General features: G+C 35.8%; 1 protein-coding gene across 1 annotated transcript in view; it reads left to right on the forward strand.

The window, feature by feature from the left end:
• SPOCK3 (SPARC (osteonectin), cwcv and kazal like domains proteoglycan 3) overlaps positions 1 to 20,404 on the forward strand; it is a 354,386-nt gene that overhangs the window by 322,262 nt on the left and 11,720 nt on the right. Inside the window, exons 7-8 of the mRNA XM_079770309.1 lie at positions 5,495 to 5,614; positions 19,965 to 20,186. Coding sequence (XP_079626435.1) covers positions 5,495 to 5,614; positions 19,965 to 20,186 — 342 coding nt within the window. The remainder of the gene's footprint in view (positions 1 to 5,494; positions 5,615 to 19,964; positions 20,187 to 20,404) is intronic.

Below are 20,404 nucleotides of genomic sequence, written 5' to 3' on the forward strand. Positions count from 1 at the left end.
TTTCCGGCGTATAAGACAACTGGGCGTATAAGATTTTCCTGGGTTAAAAAGTCGTTTTATACGCCGGAAAATATGGTATATTGGTCTATATTTATGGGATTAGATATAATGGATTAGATATATTGGACTATCATATTTTCTGGCATATAACATGACTTTTTAACCCAGGAAAATCTTATACGCCCAGTCGTCTTATACGCCGGAAAATACGGTAATAATGACTATGATCAATAAATTCTAATTGTCCTCCTTCACCTCCTGTCCACACTGTGCATTTAGTAATTGCCCTGCAGTTTTCATGAAGGAGAGACTGTGCAGGGAGGGAAGTGTCTCTCTCAAACAAATTTTCAGAACTGGGGTGAAAAGCCAAAAGGTATGAAAGAGTATAATCAAGACCGACAATCAGCCTCCCGCCCCACTTCTCCTCATTTCCACCCTGGGTCATAGAGCTGATCGTTTTTTAAGCTTACTGCTTCTCCCCATCTGGTGATGAGCTCATTTGTGAAACAGCCATTTATCAACTTCAAACATTACCTTTACATTTTCTGCTTTGATAAATGAGAACATATTCCACTTCTCTCCCACTTTTCAATATAATTACATGGCTATTCTTAGCTTTTTATTGGTTACAATTTAGAAAGCAACATCATTAGCAAAAACAAAAACAGAAGCACTTAACCATCTGTTTCCAGTTCCGTAGACATCGCTCGCCTCCTCGTTTTGTCGGATGAGGATGTTAGCGTGGCCATGTTTCCCTCCATGTGGACTTCCTCCCGCCTTCGTATTCCTAGTGGCTATAGTTGGACCGTTCATTGCCCAAACTGATAACACACTTACATTTTATTCTGTAAGCATTTTTAAATCGTCGGTGAATTCTTTATAAAGTAAGTCAATTTGCACATAAAAATTTTTACAATATGACAATGTGAATACTGTTCACTAAAAAGTTAGAATTTATGCTGCAGTTATAGCTATACAAACGCATATTTTTTTTTCTTTCTTAATGGACAATATTACTAGCCTCAGTCTTAAATGCATCTACCATTTCATATCCCCATATGAAAAACTTACTGTGGTAAGTTTTTACAAGTTGTCAACCAGAGACTATTCTATCAAATCACACTCTGGCCATCACCCACCAGATTTGTTTATGACTGAGCTGACCGTAAGCTTGCTTCATCTTGAAATGTACTACATAGCTAGTCTGAATACTGTGCTTCTCAGTTTTTGAGTGGAGTCCCTCTTTTGTAAATTTCATGCCATTGTATTTTTTTTTAATTTCCTCTATTAGTTTGCTGCAACCCATTCTCATGGAGGCAAGGAATGCAAAAATATCTGAGCTCTTGCATACCTAAACATGCCTTTATTCTGCCCTATTTGCTTGATAATTGAATAGATATTGGGTACTTGATTAAAATTTATTTATTTTAGTATGTTTTTATTGATTTTAGAGAAAGAGGAAGGGAGAGGGAGAGAGAGAAACATCAATAACAGAGAGAAATATCGATTGGCTGCCTCCTGCATGCCCCCTACTGGGAATTGAACCCACAACCTGGACATGTGCCATGATGGGAATTGAACCTGTGACTTCTAGGTGCATGGGACAACACTCAACCAACTGAACCACATTGTCCAAAGCTAGAATTTATTTATTTTTTTATTTTTTAAAAATATATTTTATTGATTTTTCACAGAGAGGAAGGGAGAGGGATAGAGAGCTAGAAACATCGATGAGAGAGAGACATCGACTAGCTGCCTCCTGCACACCCCCCACCGGGGGGGGGGGTGTGCCCGCAACCAATGCACATGCCCTTGACCGGAATCGAACCCGGGACCTTCCAGTCCGCAGACCGACGCTCTATCAACTGAGCCAAACCGGTTTCGGCTAGAATTTATTTTTATTAAAATGTTGAAGGAGTGCTTTATATTGTTCTGTAATCCAGTATTGCTAATAATTATTGGATGATAAAGCTGAATCTTTTTGTTTGGTAGTGACTTTTTGTTTGTTTTTTAGTCTGATTATTTATGTTTATTTTTATTTTTTCCTGCAAGCTCTTGTAACTTTATTTTTATGTTTTATATTCTCTCTTTTAAAAAATATATTTTATTGATTTTTTTACAAAGAGGAAGGGAGAGGGATAGAGAGTTAGAAACATCGATGAGAGAGAAACATCTATCACCTGCTTACTGCACACCCCCTACTGGGGATATGCCCGCAACTAAGGTACATGCCCTTGACCGGAATCGAACCTGGGACCCTTCAGTCCGCAGGCTGACGCTCTATCCACTGAGCCAAACCGGTTAGGGCTATATTCTAAATATTGAAAGATATTTTGGTATGAGTGTATATAGATCTAAATTTAATTCATTCAGAAAAGATCTCGGTGGTTCCTTTTTTTCTGATAACTTGTCCTTTTGCTGCTATAGGAATTATTTAATTTTTAAAATAATTTTATCAATTTCAAATTATTCTTTCTCTTAATAACTTTCATAAGGCAGATAGTAAACTTGTTAATCTGGACCTCTATGTCTCCTTTCCTTTATGTTCTTTTGCTCTAGTCTCCCTCTATTGTTTTTGTTTTATAGTCTAGATTGTTTTCTGCCTTTATCCCCACTGATTCTATTGTGTGTTTTGTCTTTTCAAATATGTGAGTAGGTGTGTGTGTACACAAATATAAATGTATATGTAACTTTTTAAATTTTCAGGACCTCTTCCCTTTTCATTCATTTGCTTTACCTAATATCATGCTCTAATTAATAATTTGACACAGTTGAAGAACCTTGTATTAAAACCTAGCTTTTCTACCCCTGGACATAGATAATAGTTTGTGAAGGCCTGGTGTGGAAGGTGGGGGTAAGGCTAGAGGGAAAAGGGGACATGTGTAATACTTTCAAACAATAAAGATAGTTGTTTTAAAACCTAGCTTTTCTTTTAATCATATTTATTATGTTATTATGATTTATTATCCTGTTACTTATTTCTGGCTACAACTACAATTAGATCAATGAGTACCAAGTACTGTTCTAGTTCACTACTGGCTATTAAATTTAGGGCAGTCATTTATATTCAGTGTCCGAGTTTCCATAGCTATAAAAAATAATCATCATTTACCTAATCTTCCAGGCTTTATATTAAAATCAAATGTGGAACCTCATCAAAAGCATTTCATGCTGTATAAATACAATGAATTATTTCTAGGGGAACTGTTAGAAAATATGAAGATTGGACATTTTGATTTATTCTAGAAAAGAACAGTAGTAAACCACAGATGACTCTCAGACACTCACAAGAGTGAAGTTTGACTGGTCATATTGCAATCCGAACATGTCTGTAACAAAGGATTTGATCAAAAGTGAAGTAGGAATGTCATTCTATAAATAATGTTATAGTCCAATATTGTTTACCTCAGGTATTTTATTTTGTTGTGTGAAAAGGACATCTGACTCATAACTTATAATAATGCATAACAGCAGTGTAGCCTCCGTCTGGAAAAAAAAAAAAGGAAAGGCAAGTCGTACGGGGTAGCCTCCATCATGGGCCCCCGTGGATGCTGAGGAATATGTGGTGGCATATTAGCTTATTTTTCCATGAGATCTGTGTGATCTGTTTTTAATTGACCTTAAAAATGGACTTGAACAGACTGACAAATCTCAGAGGGAAGGAGGGGCAGGAAGAGATTAACCAAAGAATTTATATGCATAACCCATGGACACAGACAGTAGTGCAATGAAGGCCTAGGGTGGGGTGGGATCAGGGTGGAAGAGGTCAATGCGGAGAAGGAAAAGTGACATCTGTAATACTTTCAACAACAAAGATAAATTAAAAAATAAACTTGAAGATACATGCTCCTTTAAAGAAGATATATTGACATAGGCTTTGTGTATTTTCTTTTAAAAATCTGTTTTGTTCATGTACATCTCTGCAGTGATGATCATGTCACATGATGACAGTCATAACTTACTGAAATGGAAATTGATAAGGTTTGAGTGAAACAGTGTCTTGTTTGATCTAATTTGGATCATGCTACTACTGAGGTAGTTTGCTATAAAGATTAAGACTTATGCCAAAACCGGTTTTGCTCAGTGGATAGAGCATCGGCCTGCAGACTCAAGGGTCCCAGGTTCGATTCCGATCAAGGGCATGTACCTTGGTTGCGGGCACATCCCCAGTAGGGGGTGTGCAAGAGGCAGCTGATCGATGTTTCTCTCTCATCGATATTTCTAACTCTCTATCCCTCTCTCTTCCTCTCTCTGTAAAAAATCAATAAAATATATTAAAAAAAAAAAAAAAGACTTGTGCCCGGCCAGCGTGCCTTAGTGGTTGAGTGTCAACCAATGAGCCAGGGAGTCATGGTTTGATTCCTGGTCAGGGCACATGCCTGGGTTGTGGGCTGGATCCCCAGTGTGGGGCATGAAGGAGGTAGCCAATCAATAATTCTCTCTTACCATTGATGTTTCTATCTCTATTTCTCCCTCGCCCTTCCTTTCTGAACTCAATATATATATATATATATATATATATATATATATATATATATATATATATATATATATATACATATATATTTTAAAGACCTTGTATTCTATCTTTTGAATACAGAATTTGGATCTGACACTTGCCTGACCTCCCAAATGCATAATTTTTCTAACACGTAAATGTCGGCAATATTAGCATAGATTTTATAAAGTTTTTATAAGGATTAAACATGTTACTGTATATAAAGTCTTTTGATAGTAGGTAGTGTTAGCTGCTATTAGTATTATTATTATTGGTATTATCACAGGATTCTTAATTCCTAAAATATTCCAGTACAATACCTGCATCATCTTACATAGAAATTGAAGGTATCATGTATTTGGAATATTAGAGTAAATTTTTAAATGCTATTTTTCTTAAATATAAATTCATTGAACTCAAAAAATCATATGAAGTCACAGATATTTCATTAGATATACATGATAAGCACTATAGCACTAAAATTTACTATCACAGTTAAAAAAAACTGTGCTAAATTGATCAACCAACTTTTTATTGTTTTTTGGCAGATATTTTATTGGATAAAACTTTGCTTTTTGTTTGGGTATGGTATAGCCAATAATAAATGTGTAAGTATTCAGTTTGGATTTTCAACTCGTATTTCCCCAGATGATTACCACCTTACCATGACAAAAGTGTTCAGAACATACATATTTGACCAATTTATGTGATGTTAAAAATTAGAACTTTCAGCTGCTGTTATATTCTAGAGAAAAGTGGAAGTACAATTCTACTAGAAATATTTCTTTATTAAATAAAATATTATACTACATCTCATTGCATTTGAAACACATTTATTTTTAGTGTTTGAAAAGCTGAAACACAATTAGTCATTGTATTACTTTTCTTTTTCTTTTAGTTGTTGTTACATTTCAGTTGCTGGAATAGTTGGAGAATTAGCATTGACCTTCTGCTAAGTTATTATTCATGATTGTTGTTGTTCCTCTTTGTTTTTAGCATGCAGTGACCTGGAGTTCAGGGAAGTGGCAAACAGGTTGCGGGACTGGTTCAAGGCCCTTCATGAAAGTGGAAGCCAAAACAAGAAGACAAAAGCATTACTGAGGCCTGAGAGAAGCAGTAAGATTTCTATCTTTGAAATATGCCATTGTCTTTGATGTGGGATTTTATTTCCAACGAATCACTTAGATCAAAACACCTACTTCAAAGTTTATCCTTCACTTAGATGCTGAACAAAAATCAGCCTTGTATTTACTTCCAGCACACCTATAGTATTTTGCAAGGAAATAAACCATTTGTGAAACCCCTGATTGGTAGAAAAAGAAATATCCCTCAGAGACAGCATTTAGTCTTTATATTGAATTGAAGGTGTAGGAATATTTTTTCAGTGTTTTCATAGAAGTGGTAAAGAGTAGAATAACAGGGGGAAAAAAGGTAAGAATTTTGGAACACAGATTTTTAGAGAGCACAATTCGTGCCCCTCATTCCCAAGATTAGCCTTTTCATGATTGCTTTGCAAACATTTCTACTTTGACCCAACGATGACAGTAGACTAAAAGGGTATTTTCAATGACACACTGAAAATTAAATTTATTAACAGGAGTTATATGAATCTGATATGATTCTTTCATTATCTATTCAGGGGTAGGGAACCTTTTTTCTGCCAAGGGCCATTTGGATATGTATAACATCATTCTTGGTCCATACAAAATTATCAACTTAAAATTAACACGCTATATTTGGTCAAAAATTTAATTAACTCACCCATAATGCCTTGGCAGGGCCAGGCCAAATGATTTAGGGGCCCTTACACAGCCTGTGGGCTGGATGTTCCCCACCCCTGATTTATATAATCCCCCCAGAAGTTTTTGTTTTAATTCCTTGAACATCAGAAATGTAAATTGAAATAGGGAGCTTGTTATGAATAATTTCGTGAACTTTGCATTTTTCAAAAAAGAAACCTGTCAATATGATTTTATTTCCAAAAAATATTTTTTACGTATTTAACACGTAGAAAAGAAATAAATTGAAACGTGCTTAATTTTAGGGAGCACCCAAAGATTGAAGCATTTGACTTAAAATAGTGCAAGAGGGAGTAGGCAATAATCATGAGCAGCATCTTGTAGCTAACAAAGGAAGTCCCAAGTATGTTTCCTTTGCTCATTGTGACATGACCCATCCACTCTCACTTTCAATTCTCAAATATCAGCTTCTAAAAAAAATCATAAGATGGCACACTCATCCATAACCTACATTTCCTAAAATGCCTCATTTGTTTTCTTCTCATCAAGGAATTTTTTTTACAGTTTCCACTTTTTGTATTTATGTATTTAATAGTTCTGTTTTACATCATCATTGTTTTTTGTTTCTTTATTTTATTTATTTTTTCATCACCATTTATTCAACCTCTTATACGCTCTTTCATCTATACCACCTCTTCACCCCACAATCTCTACACTGTTGTCTATGTCCATGAGTTCTTTCTCGCGCTTGCTTTTTCTCTTTTGCTCTATCCCTTTGTTTTTGTAATTAGAAAGGCATTCCTCACTGGTGGACTATTTTAATTTCTACATTGTTTACAATTTCATTTTAAGCATTTACTTGTGCTTTACCTCACCTTGTGGTGTGAGGTAGGGATCTAGTATTATTATTTTTCCCTCAAGTAGTTGATCAAATGTACCAGAGCTGTTTACTTAATAATCCTCCTTCTTTTGCTAATTTAATTCTTTTGTAAAAAGTACTTTATTGTTTAAAGTATTACATATAGTATTATATATGTCTCATTTGTTCCCCATTGACTTCTCCCCAGCCACCCCCAACCCCCAGCACATGCCCTTACCCCCTTAGTGTCTGTGTTCATTGGTTATGCTTATACGCATGCATACAAGTCCTTTGGTTGATCTCTTACCCACCCACCTCCCCTGCCTTCCCCCTGAAGTTTGATGGTCTGTTCGATGCTTCTATATCTCTGGATCTACTTTTGTTCATCAGTTTATGTTGTTCATTATAATCCACAAATGAGTGAGATCATGTGATATTTATTCGCTTAGCATAATGCCCTCCATGTCCATCCATGCTGTTGTGAATGGTAAGAGTTCAATTATGCTATCACCAATGGACATAATTATCTCTAAATGTGTAGTGACTATGTATATGTTTTTTCCCACAACATTCAGAAGGAAATGGTAGTATTTTCCCTATTGTGTAGGAGTGTTTCTCAGGTTTGTCTTCAGAATTATTGATTATATCTTTGGCAGGTGTTAATTTTTTTGATGCCTTGAGAGTAAGCAAGGGAGATGCCTGATCTTAGTTAATAAGTTATATTTACACTTTTTATACAAACATATCTGGAATGGGACAAAAGTTTGTTCCAGACCCTTACATTTTGATTTTTTTTAATGTCTATACCTCTCCAACCAATTCTCATACTTGAATGTTTACTCTCAAATGTATCCTTTGAACTTGAGTTCAGAAAAATAATCTTTTCCATACTTGGAGACAGATAAAATGAGAGCTTGTGTAAACATTCAGCACAGTGTCTGCTTAATTTTACACATTCATAAATATTATTTCCCTTTCCAGTTTTTTCTTGTAAGAAATGAGACATTCTTAATATAATGGTATAATTACAAGAAACTCCTTGAGAGATTAATATATTTGGAGAAAAAAAGAAAAAGTGAGTACAGGATTCCTTATACTCTGCTTGAATAAGTCAGAGGCCAACTAAGAGTAAATTTACAAAAGGAAGTTACCCATTAGAACACATAAGACAAATACCTGGAAGAGAGATAGTAAACTCACTCAACTCCTCAAATGGGTACACCCTCTGAGTGAATCTTCTCCTGACATAATCATATTTAATGTATAAACCAGCCCTCTAATATTATATTCCACATCTCCTTTTTATTCTTATTTTTCCTTTGTAGCAATTCTCACTATCTACCATAGTGATAATCTACTTGTTCATTTTGTTTGTTTTTCTCTCTCACACACCATCTGTCTTCCTCTCCATCTCTTTTTCCTTCCCTCCACACTCGACTATTGTAAATTTAATGAATGCAGAGGTCTTTATTCACCACTGTATCATTGAACCATACAATAGTTTGACACATAGTATTCATTCAATAAAAATGAGTAGAATTAATGAACAGATGAAGCAAAGAAGCAATAAAAATACTATATTGTTTGCATATACCATAATTTAACCAATCAATTATTTCCCTAGGAATGATTATTTACTATTTCAATTATTTTCTACATGACAACCAATTCTGCAGTTACTTGGTATGCTTTTATTTCCATGAGAACGATTCCATACAATGGAAGTGATGGGTCAAAATATGCATGAATTTCAAATTATAAATGGTAATAAATGTTGCCAAGCTGCTTTGCAAAAAGTTCAGGGCATTTTTAAGTTTTAACAGGTAAGCATGAGAATTAATTTTAGTCTTCACCCCTGCCATTTTTTTTTAAAAAAGTTCTTTTTAAAAGCTTTTCCATTCTTGTGCGCACTTTATTATATGTTGTTAATTTAATTTGTATTTGCTTTATTAGAGATGAGATTGAACACAATAAGTATATACTGTACCATTATAATCTGTATACCTTGATATATTTTGTTTCATTGTTTAAATCTCCAAAAGTTAAAGAACAAATATTATACATAGGGTTTTTTTGTGTGTGTTTTTTATGGTTGTAGTTGAGTCTCTGTGTGTCTGACCTTTGGAAAAGATATTGTATTAATTTTCTTTTTGTCTGTTTGGAAAGCACAATCACATGCAATCATATGCAAAATCCTCAGATTAACAGTCTGGTTCAGATTAAGATAATGTCTTATTTTTGCTTTCCTATACACCAAATGCTCTCCCCAGTCAGAGAAAATGATAGAGAATTACTTACATCCCCAGGGTGAATGAATACAGTCTAATTTCTTTCCAAGACATTTCTCACTTTATGTCTTGCTGTCTTCATATTGAGAGAAAGATTACTTTTGGAATCCGATGGCTTAAAGACAATGAACTATTTTAATGCAATTAGGAGCCTTCTAGGACATCTTTTGAAAGCAAAGATTTATAAAATTAGAAGATACATTTCATTTTCTTATGTCAAGTAATAAAAAGAAAGATACAGATCATTGCTTATTTGGTTTGTTCTAATTATTGAGACATCTGGCATTTTCTTCTTTTATGAGGTAGACAAAATAACTCTCTATAATAACATTTCATTATACACTTAGTATTACTTACATATTATCTTACTATTTAATTATAAAATTTTGCCAAATTATATATTCACTAGAGGCCCAGTGCATGAAATTCATGCAGGGGAGGGGGTGTTCTTCAGCCCAGCCTGCACCCTCTCTAATCCAGGACTCCTCAGGGGATGTCCGACTGCTGGTTTAAACCGGCAGTCGGACATCCCTCTCACAATCCGGGACCTCTGGCTCCTAACTGCTCACCTGCCTACCGGCCTGATCCCCCTAACTACCCTCCCCTGCTGACCTGATCCCCTTAACTGCTCTCCCCTACTGGCCTGATCCTACTAACTGCTCTCCCCTGCCAGCCTGATTGCCCTAACTGCTTTCCCCTGCCAATCTGATCACCCCTAACTGCCTCTGCCTTGGCTCTGCCACCATGGCTTTGTCTGGAAGGACATCTGGTCTAATTAGCATATTACCCTTTTATTAGTATATATAGATGCCTGGTGCATGGGTGGGGGCCGGCTGGTCTGCCCTGTAGGGAGTCCCAGATCAGGGTGGGGGTCCCCACTGGGGTCGGTGCCAGCCTGGGCCAGGGGCTGGGACAGTTTGCAGGCCAGCCACGCCCCCATCAGGGTGAGGATTCCTGCGGTGGGGCATGGCCAGCTTGGGCGAGGGGCTGAGGGCCGTTTGGGGCCAGTTTGCAGGCTGGCCAAGCCCCCGGCTTTGTCCGGAAGGTCTTCAGAAGGTCTCCCGTTCTAATTAGCATATTACTCTTTTATTAGTATAGACTAGATGCCCACTGCATAAAATTCATGTACAGGGGTGTGTGTCCCTCAGCCCAGCCTGCACCCTCTCCAATCTGGGACCCCTCCACGGATGCCTGACTGCCCGTTTAGGCCCGATCCCGGTAGGATCGGGCCTAAACGGGCAGTTGGACATCCCTCTCACAATCCAGGACTGCTGGCTTCCAACTGCTCACCTGCCTGCCTTCCTGATTGCCCCTAACCGCTTCTGCCTTCCAGCCTGATCACCCCCTAACCACTCCCCTACCAGCCTGATTGATGCCTGACTCCTCCCGTGCCAACCTGATTGCCCCTAACTGCCCTCCCCTGAAGGCCTGGGCCCCCCCCAACTGCCCTTCCCTGCAGGCCCAGTCACCCCAACTTCCCTCCTCTGCCAGCCTGGTCACCCCTAACTGCCCTCCCCTGTAGGCTTGATCGCCCGTAACTACCCTTCCTTTCACACCTGGTTCCTCCCAACTGCCCTCCCCTGCTGGCCATCTTGTGGTGGCCATCTTGTGTCCACATGGGGGCAGCCATCTTTGACCACATGAGGGCAGCCATCTTGTGTGTTGGAGTGATGGTCAATCTGCATATTACTCTTTTATTAGATAGGATAGAGGCCTGGTGCATGGGTGGGGTCCGGCTGGTTTGCCCTGAAGGGTGTCCCGGATCAGGGTGGGGGTTCCCTTGGGACATGGAGCAGCCTGGTCGAGGCACCTGTGATGTTTTGCAGGCTGGCCATGCCCCCCCCTGCAACCCAAGCAGAGGCCCTGGTATCTGGGATTTATTTAACTTCTATAATTGAAACTTTGTAGCCTTCAGCGGAGGTCAGGGCTGTGGGAAGCTTGGCTTCCTCCATCACTGGGGGCAACTCAAGCCTCCTGCTCTCTCCAGCTCCATAGCTGCCGCCATTTTTGTTGGGATTTATTTATTTTCTATAATTGAAACTTTGTAGCCTTGAGCAGAGGCCAGGGCCAGCCAGAGCGGGCAGGAAGCTTGGCTTCCTCCACTACTGGGGAAACCCAAGCCTCCTGCTCGTTCTGTGGCCGCAGCTATCTTGGTTGGGTTAATCTGCATACTCACTCCTGATTGGGTGGTGGGTGTGGCTTGTGGGTGTAGCAGAGGTAAGGTCAATTTGTATGTTTCTCTTTTATTAGTGTAGATATTTAGCTAAATTAATGTCATCCTATATAAATTGAAACTATAATTATAAAATAAAGATAGTAAGTGAATAATATATTATAATACAATTGTTTTGTTACATTATTCTGTCCTGGGAAATTATCTAGTGGATTCATTAGACACCAAACTTTTGATGAACCTCTAGTCTTTAGGAACTCTATTGTCCCAAATAGAAGGAGTTACTATTAGCATTGGTAATTTTGAACATTAACAAATAGCTTGATTCTCACAGGATATGTGAAATATTGTAAATTTTATTATATTCTGTTTTCAACAGAAGAAATTTCTTATTTTCAAAATATAGCTATGCAAGGTGTTCAGCACACATTTCACCAGTAATTTGCATTATTAGAACATAGTCAAAGTGAAACCCCTCCCCCAAAAAAAGACAATAATATTTTTTTTAATCTGTGCAGGAAAAAACCATACATTTTTATAATATAGACATATATTTCTCTTTTTTAAAAAAATTTTTATTGATTTTAGAGAGGAAGGGAGGGAGAGAGATAGAAACATCAATAATGAGAGAGAATCATTGATCAGCTGCCTCCTGCATACCACACACTAGAGATCAAGCCTGCAACCCAGGCATATGCCCTGACCAGGAATTGAACCCTGACCTCCTGATTCATAGGTCTATGCTCAACCACTGAGCAACACAGGCTGAGCACATATGTTTCATATGTATTCAATCATTTATAATGTAAGCATTATTTCTATTGAAGTTTACTCCATTATCTGTTGAGTAACTAACACACAACCTGGAAGGTAAGCATTATAGGTGTCTTAAAAGCATCAAGAAATGACAGCTAAAACAAAGGAGAAAATATAAACAAAAAGGAAATAAATTAGCTCAAAATCATTACATAACATGAGACAAAAAATTGTTAATAGCCTGATACATGGTTTTGCAATCTTACTTCATTCTCATACGTATATTCACATAAACATTTATTTTAATCTTTTAATATTTTATGTGTTCCAAATATTTTCTCACTACATCTTTCTGTTTTGATCTCAGAGTTCTTAGTTTGTGTTCCTTAAGAAAAATCTCTCTCAAAAAAAGATTGACCTGGATAATATTCTAATATATATATTTTTGCACTTGTTGGTATGAGATGATTATTACAACTGATTATGTTTTCTTACTGAATTTAAATAACGTCTTTGAATTATTTAAAACCCATTTATTCTTTGTATTTTTTGTTTAAGTTTTATACATATTTTTTCATGGTTCCTTCTGTTATTTATTTCTACTGTAATTCTGTTATGTTCTGATACCATATTTTGTATGCTTTCACTTCTTTCACATTTCTAAAGGTCCACTTTATGCCCCAGAATAGATTTCATATGCACTTGAAAGGAACGTGTATTATTATTCTGTTATTATTTTTTGGAGTGTTTTATAAATGTAAATTATTTCAAGTTTATTGGCAATGTTTTTCAGATCTTCTATACCCTTGCTGTTTTTCTGTCTACTTCTTTTATTGATTGTCTACAGATTAAAGTCTCCAGCTGTAATTGGGAATTTGTCTATATCTATGTTTGGTTCTATCAGTTTGTTGTTTTCTTCTCATGCAATTTGAAGCTTCATTTTAAATACATACAATTCAGGTTGTTATGTCTTCTCTTTGAACTACTTATCATTATGTAATATCCCTTTTTATCTTGAAGTGAAATATGTTATTAGTATAGTCAGTCTGGCTTTCTTCCCATAAGCATTTGCATGGTATATATTTTTTTCAATCTATTAATTTCAACCTACTGTGCCATTTGATTTAAAATGGTTTCCTTCAAGACAATATACAGTTTCTTCTTGCTTTTTAATCCACCCTTACTTTTTTCTTATTTTTATTGATGTGCTCAGATAATTTACATTTAATATAAGTATTGATGTGATTTAACTGCAATCTACCTTTTTGATAGTTGTTTATCACTGCTTTGCCCATTTTTCTCTCTTATAATGTCTTTTTTCAGACAAATTAAGTATATTTATGGTTATTGCATTGCTTTTCTACAAAATGTTCCTGAAAGGTTCAAAAAAAAGGTGTGGTTTTGTAGATTATTCAAAGTTTTCTTATATTTAGTGTGGAGCAATACTTGTTTTAGCTTTCTACTTCTTAGGTGAAAGCAAGGAGTCCTTGTCTTCATTCCTGGTGAATATTTTCACTGGATGTAGATTTTTGAAAATATTTTTTTTTGTCTTTTTCATCATTTAAAGATATCATTCAACTCTTCCTGGCCTCTAAATTTTCTGATAAGATGACAAACTGTAGTTGAATCATTGTTTAATTGTAATGTGCCATCTCTTCCTGCTCATTTCAAGTTTGGTGTTTATCTTTAGTTCTTAATAATTTGTTTAGGAAAGTCCTTCCTTTGTATATTTTTCTTGACATTTATTGTATATCTTCAAACTATAAATTTAGATATACAAGTAAAATTTCTACCATTATTTTCTCAAATTATTTTTTCTGCACCATCTTTTCCTTCTCATCTGGGGCTTGACGTGTGTATTGTACTCTTTTATATTATCTAGATATTCCCTGAGGCTCTGCTGTTGTTTTTCCCCCCGTCACTTTCCTTAACTTAAACAATTGCAATTTTTCTAGTGATATCATTCATATATATATATATATATATATATATATATATATATATATATATATATATGGAGAGAGAGAGAGAGAGAGAGAGAGAGATAATATATATGTATATGCTGCTTTATTATTTTGTTCTTCAATTTGCATTTAGTTCTTTCTTATAATTTTTATTTCTCTACTTAGAGTTTCTATCATTGCAATTATTACAAGCTTATTTTCTTTTCCTTCAATAAGATAGCTATTTTAATTGTTTTAAAAATTTGCCTGCTATTTCCAACAACTGGGTCATCTCAGATTTGTTTCTATTGGATTGTTTCTTATGAATATGTTCCATTTTTCTGGTGCTTCATATGTCTTATAATGATGGATGTTTTCCCAGACGTTATGGATTAAATTGTTGGGTACTTTGTTATGTTATTTTAATCCATTGAGAGGCATTTTTGTTGTTGTTTTGTTTTGTTTGTACCACATGCTCATTCTGTTGGGCTCAAAATGAAAATTATACTTCTTGTGTGCCAGCCTTAATCAGTTCAGAATTATAATTTTGAGGAGGTAATCTGAGTCTACAATGTATGTGGGTGGTTAATTGGTCGTCAAAATCTAGAGCAGACAATAATTGGTTTTTGGACTCCTTTCCTTCCTGTATTTCTCCCTCATTCTTCAGTGGTTGTGTACAATTTTCTAAGTGTCCAGGTTATAATGTATGCATTCTTTATTTACCAGGGTCCCTACTGTTTTTTTGCCATGCCAACTCTATCTATCCCTGAGCTAAAAAACAGTGAAAAATGGGAATTCATTCCATATAATTCCCCTCCTAAACTGTGGACTTTCCACTAGAAAAGTGCTTGCTTCTTATTCACTCTTCTCTTTCTGTGTTTGTTGTTGTTGTTTTGTGTTTTTGTTTTTGTTTTTTGTTGTTTTTTAATTATGTGCAGAGCTTAAAAACTCATGGGTAGGAGTGTCAGTCCAGTATTATGTTACTCATCCAGTATTGGAAGTGGAATATAAAATAACTACTTAAATGACAAATTAAAAAGAGGATTTTTGTCTTCTTTGTCTTTAAATCTACAAGACCTTTGAACCTAGTACTTTCATTACCTATTTCTGTTTATACCTTTTTTCTCACCAAATAGTACAGTACCTTTTTATTTTTATTTTTTGAGGGTAGGGGAGAATTACAGTAAAATTTAAAATATTAAATATTCATAATTAAGGCTAATCCTTCAGTCATTTTGAATATATTTTGACAGTTACTGCTGTCATTTAAATGATTTTTACATCAATTTTTTAATCTCAGTTATGCTAATATATCTGCCATTTAAGTAAATGCAATTGTTAAAATAGACTTTCTATTAAAATTAGTAAGTGAACAGTTATGTGCCTAATTCTAGACAAGAAAAAAAAAACTGATTTTCTGCCATCAAATAACCTATGAGAGAATGTGGAGAGATTTTTCAATGATAAAGACTGTGTGTTTGATAGCTTCTGTACCAATCTGAGATTCCTTATACTTGATATTTCTTTTACCTGGAATGTACTGCCCCATATTCTCTGATTACTCATAGTTTTACTTTTATATTTCTGCTCAACTACCCTGTTTTTAGAGATAGTGGGCAGGGCCTAATTCTGAAGATGGCCCTTCCAAATTCCTGGCCAATGGTTATTCAAACAAACATTGTTCTAGGTACTAGTGTGAAGGAATTTTTTAGATGGAGGTCAGTTGCCCTTAAAATATGGACAAAGGAGGATCTAAAAGAATAAAGTTTGCAAAAATGCCCACAGATTTGTGAAGAGAGTTTCTTTGGAAAAAGCTCTGCTTTGATTTCACCACTTCTCTAAGAAGAGATGAGTGTGTTTTCCCTCATTTCTAATTGAGGGAGCAGTTTCTACAGACCACTCCGAGTTTTACGTGTGCTCGCAGACAAGTGGATTATGGAAAATCTAAGAGGCAATAGTAGCCATGATTGGTTTACTTGTTTGGTTTCAAAGCAAAGGAAAGTTACTGCTGCTTTGGAATTGTATGTCCAGGCAAGAAATACAAGAATGGTTACTGTGGGCAATATTTGAGCCATATGAATTAGAACCAGTGTAAATTCTGCCCAAGAGGGCCATTTCGAATAGTGCATATGCCCTGGATAATTGGCTCACCATATATCCAGAAACTAACTAAGAGGTGTGGTCAGCCAGAGGAAAATATCATATATCGCAGGAAATACAGTGGAAGTGTGAGTGCTCTGGGAACCCACTGCTTGTGATTAGTGTCTGAAGTGAAGCAGTCTTATGGAATCTGCAATAATCTCCAGGACATAGTGTCATAATTGAATTAAATTGGCCCGACAGGTGTGACTCAGTGTTTGAGCATCGATCCATGAAACAAGAGCTCACTAGTTCAATTCCCAGTCAGGGCACAGGTCTGGGTTGTAGGCTTGATTCCCTGTAGGGGGGTGCAGGAGGCACCCCATCGATGATGTTTCTCTCTCATCAGTGTTTCTATCTCCCCCTCTCCATTCTTCTATCTCTAAAATTCAATAAAAACATATTTTAAAAGGATTGAATTAAATTGTAGGAGACCCTTTGTTATCCATAGGGAATTGGAGAATTCATGGTGAGGAAAAACAGTACATTTACGCTACAAGTATTACACAGAACAAATTTTTCTTTAAAAGAAAGGAGATATTTTTTCTTATTTTTAATCACTTAAAAAACTGGTAAGCTGTTTAGAGCAAACATCATCATGGAGTATTGTGGGGTTTACAACATATAGAGAATTAAAATGGATAACACTAACAGCAGAAAATGTGAGACAGTTTGAATATACTCTGGTAACTTTCTTATAGCATATGTGAAGTGGTATAATGTTATTTGTAGGTAGAGTGTGATAATAGTGTATACTGTAAACCCCAAGGCAAACACAAAAATAAAATATATACAGTTAATAAACTATATTAATTTCCTAATTCTGATGTAACAGATCACCCCAAGTGGCCAAAGCAACACAAATTTATTAATTTTCAGTTCTGTAGGTGAGTGGCCCAACACAGGTTTCACCGCACTGAAAGCAAGGCACCTAGAGGACATGAGCCTTCCTGCAGGCTCTAGGAAAGGATCCACATCTTACTAGTAGATCAGTTGTGTTGTTGACAAAGTTCAGGTCCTTGCAGTTATAGGAATGAGGTCCCTGTTTCCTTGCTGGTTATAAACTGAAAGCTATCCTCAGCTTATAGACATCACCCCTATTTCTAGGCTTCTGGTTTCCTTCTGTCTTCATTGAAATTTTTGGGGGGTCTTATTTCTGTCTGATTATTGGTGTGGAAAATTCTTTACTTTTAAGATTTATGTGATTTGATTGGGCCTATCTAGATAATCCACAATAATCTTCCATTATTAAGGCCAGCTGATTAGCAACTATAATTTCAGCCACAATCTTAATTGTCTTTATATTTGCATTGTATTGCATATAGTGACTATATGATAGCATTATCCACGAACTCTTAAAGTCACCAAACAGTATTTATTAGCTCTATAAGTTCAAGATAAGACCAGGGAAACCTTTTTTCCCCCAATTAATTTTATTTTTGGAGCATCGACAGGATGATATTGAAAGTTTAAATTTAATTTAGAATGTAAAAATAATTTTATTTCTAGTCCTTTTCTGTTACTTATTCTGGTGACCCTTATAACACAATTTTATGTATGTCATTCAAATAACGTAAATTCACTGTACTTTTTATTTTCAAGGCAACATAGATCATGCTTTAAAAATCTTTACATTGTCTAGATATGGACATTAAAGCTGAGTTATATTGAATAACTTAACCTAGTAAGATAGCAATAGAACAGGGGCAAGTTACCTGAATTCATATCAGATACTTTGACATTCTTGATCTAAAACATTATGACATTTCATCAAATTGATCCTTCAGCAGACATGTGCTTTATGAAAATGTAATATCCCTTTAGTATAAAGGGCAAAATCTTAGTACTATTGTGTCTAACATTTGTTAAATATCTGTGAATGTCCTGTTTTAAGAAATATTCTTTTTTGCTGATGCTTGTGTTGTAAGATAAGTTCTCCTCAAAGTAGAGCTACAAAAATTATTGAAAGATAACAGTACTTTTCTTTCACACTATAATTGACAAAAATAAGAAAAAAGAATGTGTTGAAACCACCAATGATGTTTACAAGATATATCATACAAGCTTAGCAAAGATAATTTTAAAATTTAGTTTTTAAAGATTGACGATCAGTCAAAGTAAACTCAAGCACTTGTGAATATATGATACACATGGCTATTCCTGTCACTCCCTATGGCATCCCACCTTCCACACTTGCCCTCATATTATACACATGACAGAGATTGTCAATTTAAAGTAAAAGTCATATCATGCCACTCTCTGCTTTTAATATTTTAATCATTCTTCATTGTTCTGAGTAGTCAGTCCAGAGTGTTGGCTTGAATCTAAGGCTCTGTTACCTCTCCTCTGATTCTCCATCGCTTATCTCTAAACAGGAAACACTGGTTGGTGAATCCCTAGCTGGTGGCCTTCTGCTCACTTTCTCTGAGCATTACCTTACATCTCATCTACCCCAACACAGAGTGAGCCTTCAGACTTTGGTGGAATCCCAGGGCAGTCTTTGCCTTTGGTCTGCATGGCCATACTCCAACTATCATGCTCCTTTGTCAATAACAGGACTAGTGAAAAATAGATACACAGATATGCAGCTGGAAATCAGATGCCCATCTCTCCTTCTTGCAGACACCGTAGACTTTATCAGGATTCTCTTAGAGTTCTCCAGGCTAAGTTTTGGAAGACAAACCCGTTGAGTCCTCCATTCCAGTAAGTAGGTGAAGGGAGAAGATAGCCTCTCTTTCACTAACTCTGAATGCTTACTAAAAGATAATGGCTCTTCTCTCTTCTTTCCATCGCTTATATTCATAAAGGCTGGTATAGCACCCTTAGGCTTCTCCATTGACCTGAAAATTAGATTGGGAGAGAGGGAGTGATTTAGATGCACACCAGAAATCTCTTACCAAGAACTCAATTTCTTTGAATGCTTATGCAGAATTTAGTATATTTGTTTTCTACAGGTTGCTTTCTTCATGTAATCCCTAAGCATATGACAACTTCTGGTAGAAGTAGTTTTAACCAATACCTCAACTCATGCTATTTTAAAAGTGAGCTCCAAGGGAATAGGGCCTTATCTAGATTTTTCAACCTGGTATTTCCAGAACCAAGGCAAGGAAATAGGAAATGAGCAACTTATGTTTGCCATTGCTTTGTTTGAGTGGGGGAATTCTGTTTTGATTATACAAACAATCTTACGTGAAAAATGAAAACAATGAAAATAAATCAGATTACTTTTCCTCTGTGCTTTTATGAAAATGTCACAAATACCTTTTACCTTATCCCCATTGCCTAGCATGATGGTGCACAGATAGAAAGCAGTAAATATGTTCAGAATACACAAATACATTCCAAAAAGATAGTGAAAATTTTAATTTGTCAAGTCCACAAATTTAAGTTTTAATCCCAATAATCTAAAAATGATAAATAGGATTCAAATATTAAATGCTAAATAACTATAACTTTCTTTGCAATTATTCTTACATCGTACCCTACACAAACAATTATGTTACTTTATTTTGCTTCCTGCTGATGGGGACTTTCAGGTTTAACTAATCATTTTCTGTCTTTGCCATTAGGATTTGATACCAGTATTTTGCCAATTTGCAAGGATTCACTTGGCTGGATGTTTAACAGACTTGATACAAACTATGACCTGCTACTAGACCAGTCAGAGCTGGGGAGCATCTACCTTGATAAGAATGAACAGTGTACGAAGGCATTCTTCAATTCTTGTGACACATACAAGGACAGTTTGATATCTAACAATGAATGGTGCTACTGCTTCCAGAGACAGCAAGGTAAAAGATGAGGCACCTACCAATGTAGATAGTTGACCTGCATGTCAAATTTTACCTATTCCTTCATGATTTAAAAAAGTGCATTCTATATCCCATTCATTTCAGTAGATGCTTTTCTGATTAGAGTGTTTAATAAAAGAGAAAATAAGAAGCAGGTTGAACAATATAATTCTGCTAGGGATGCAAAACATGCTAAATAAGATGAAAAAATAGTAACT

Source organism: Cnephaeus nilssonii (genome assembly GCF_951640355.1).
Source record: "Cnephaeus nilssonii genome assembly, chromosome: 5".
Taxonomy (NCBI): Eukaryota; Metazoa; Chordata; class Mammalia; order Chiroptera; family Vespertilionidae; genus Cnephaeus; species Cnephaeus nilssonii.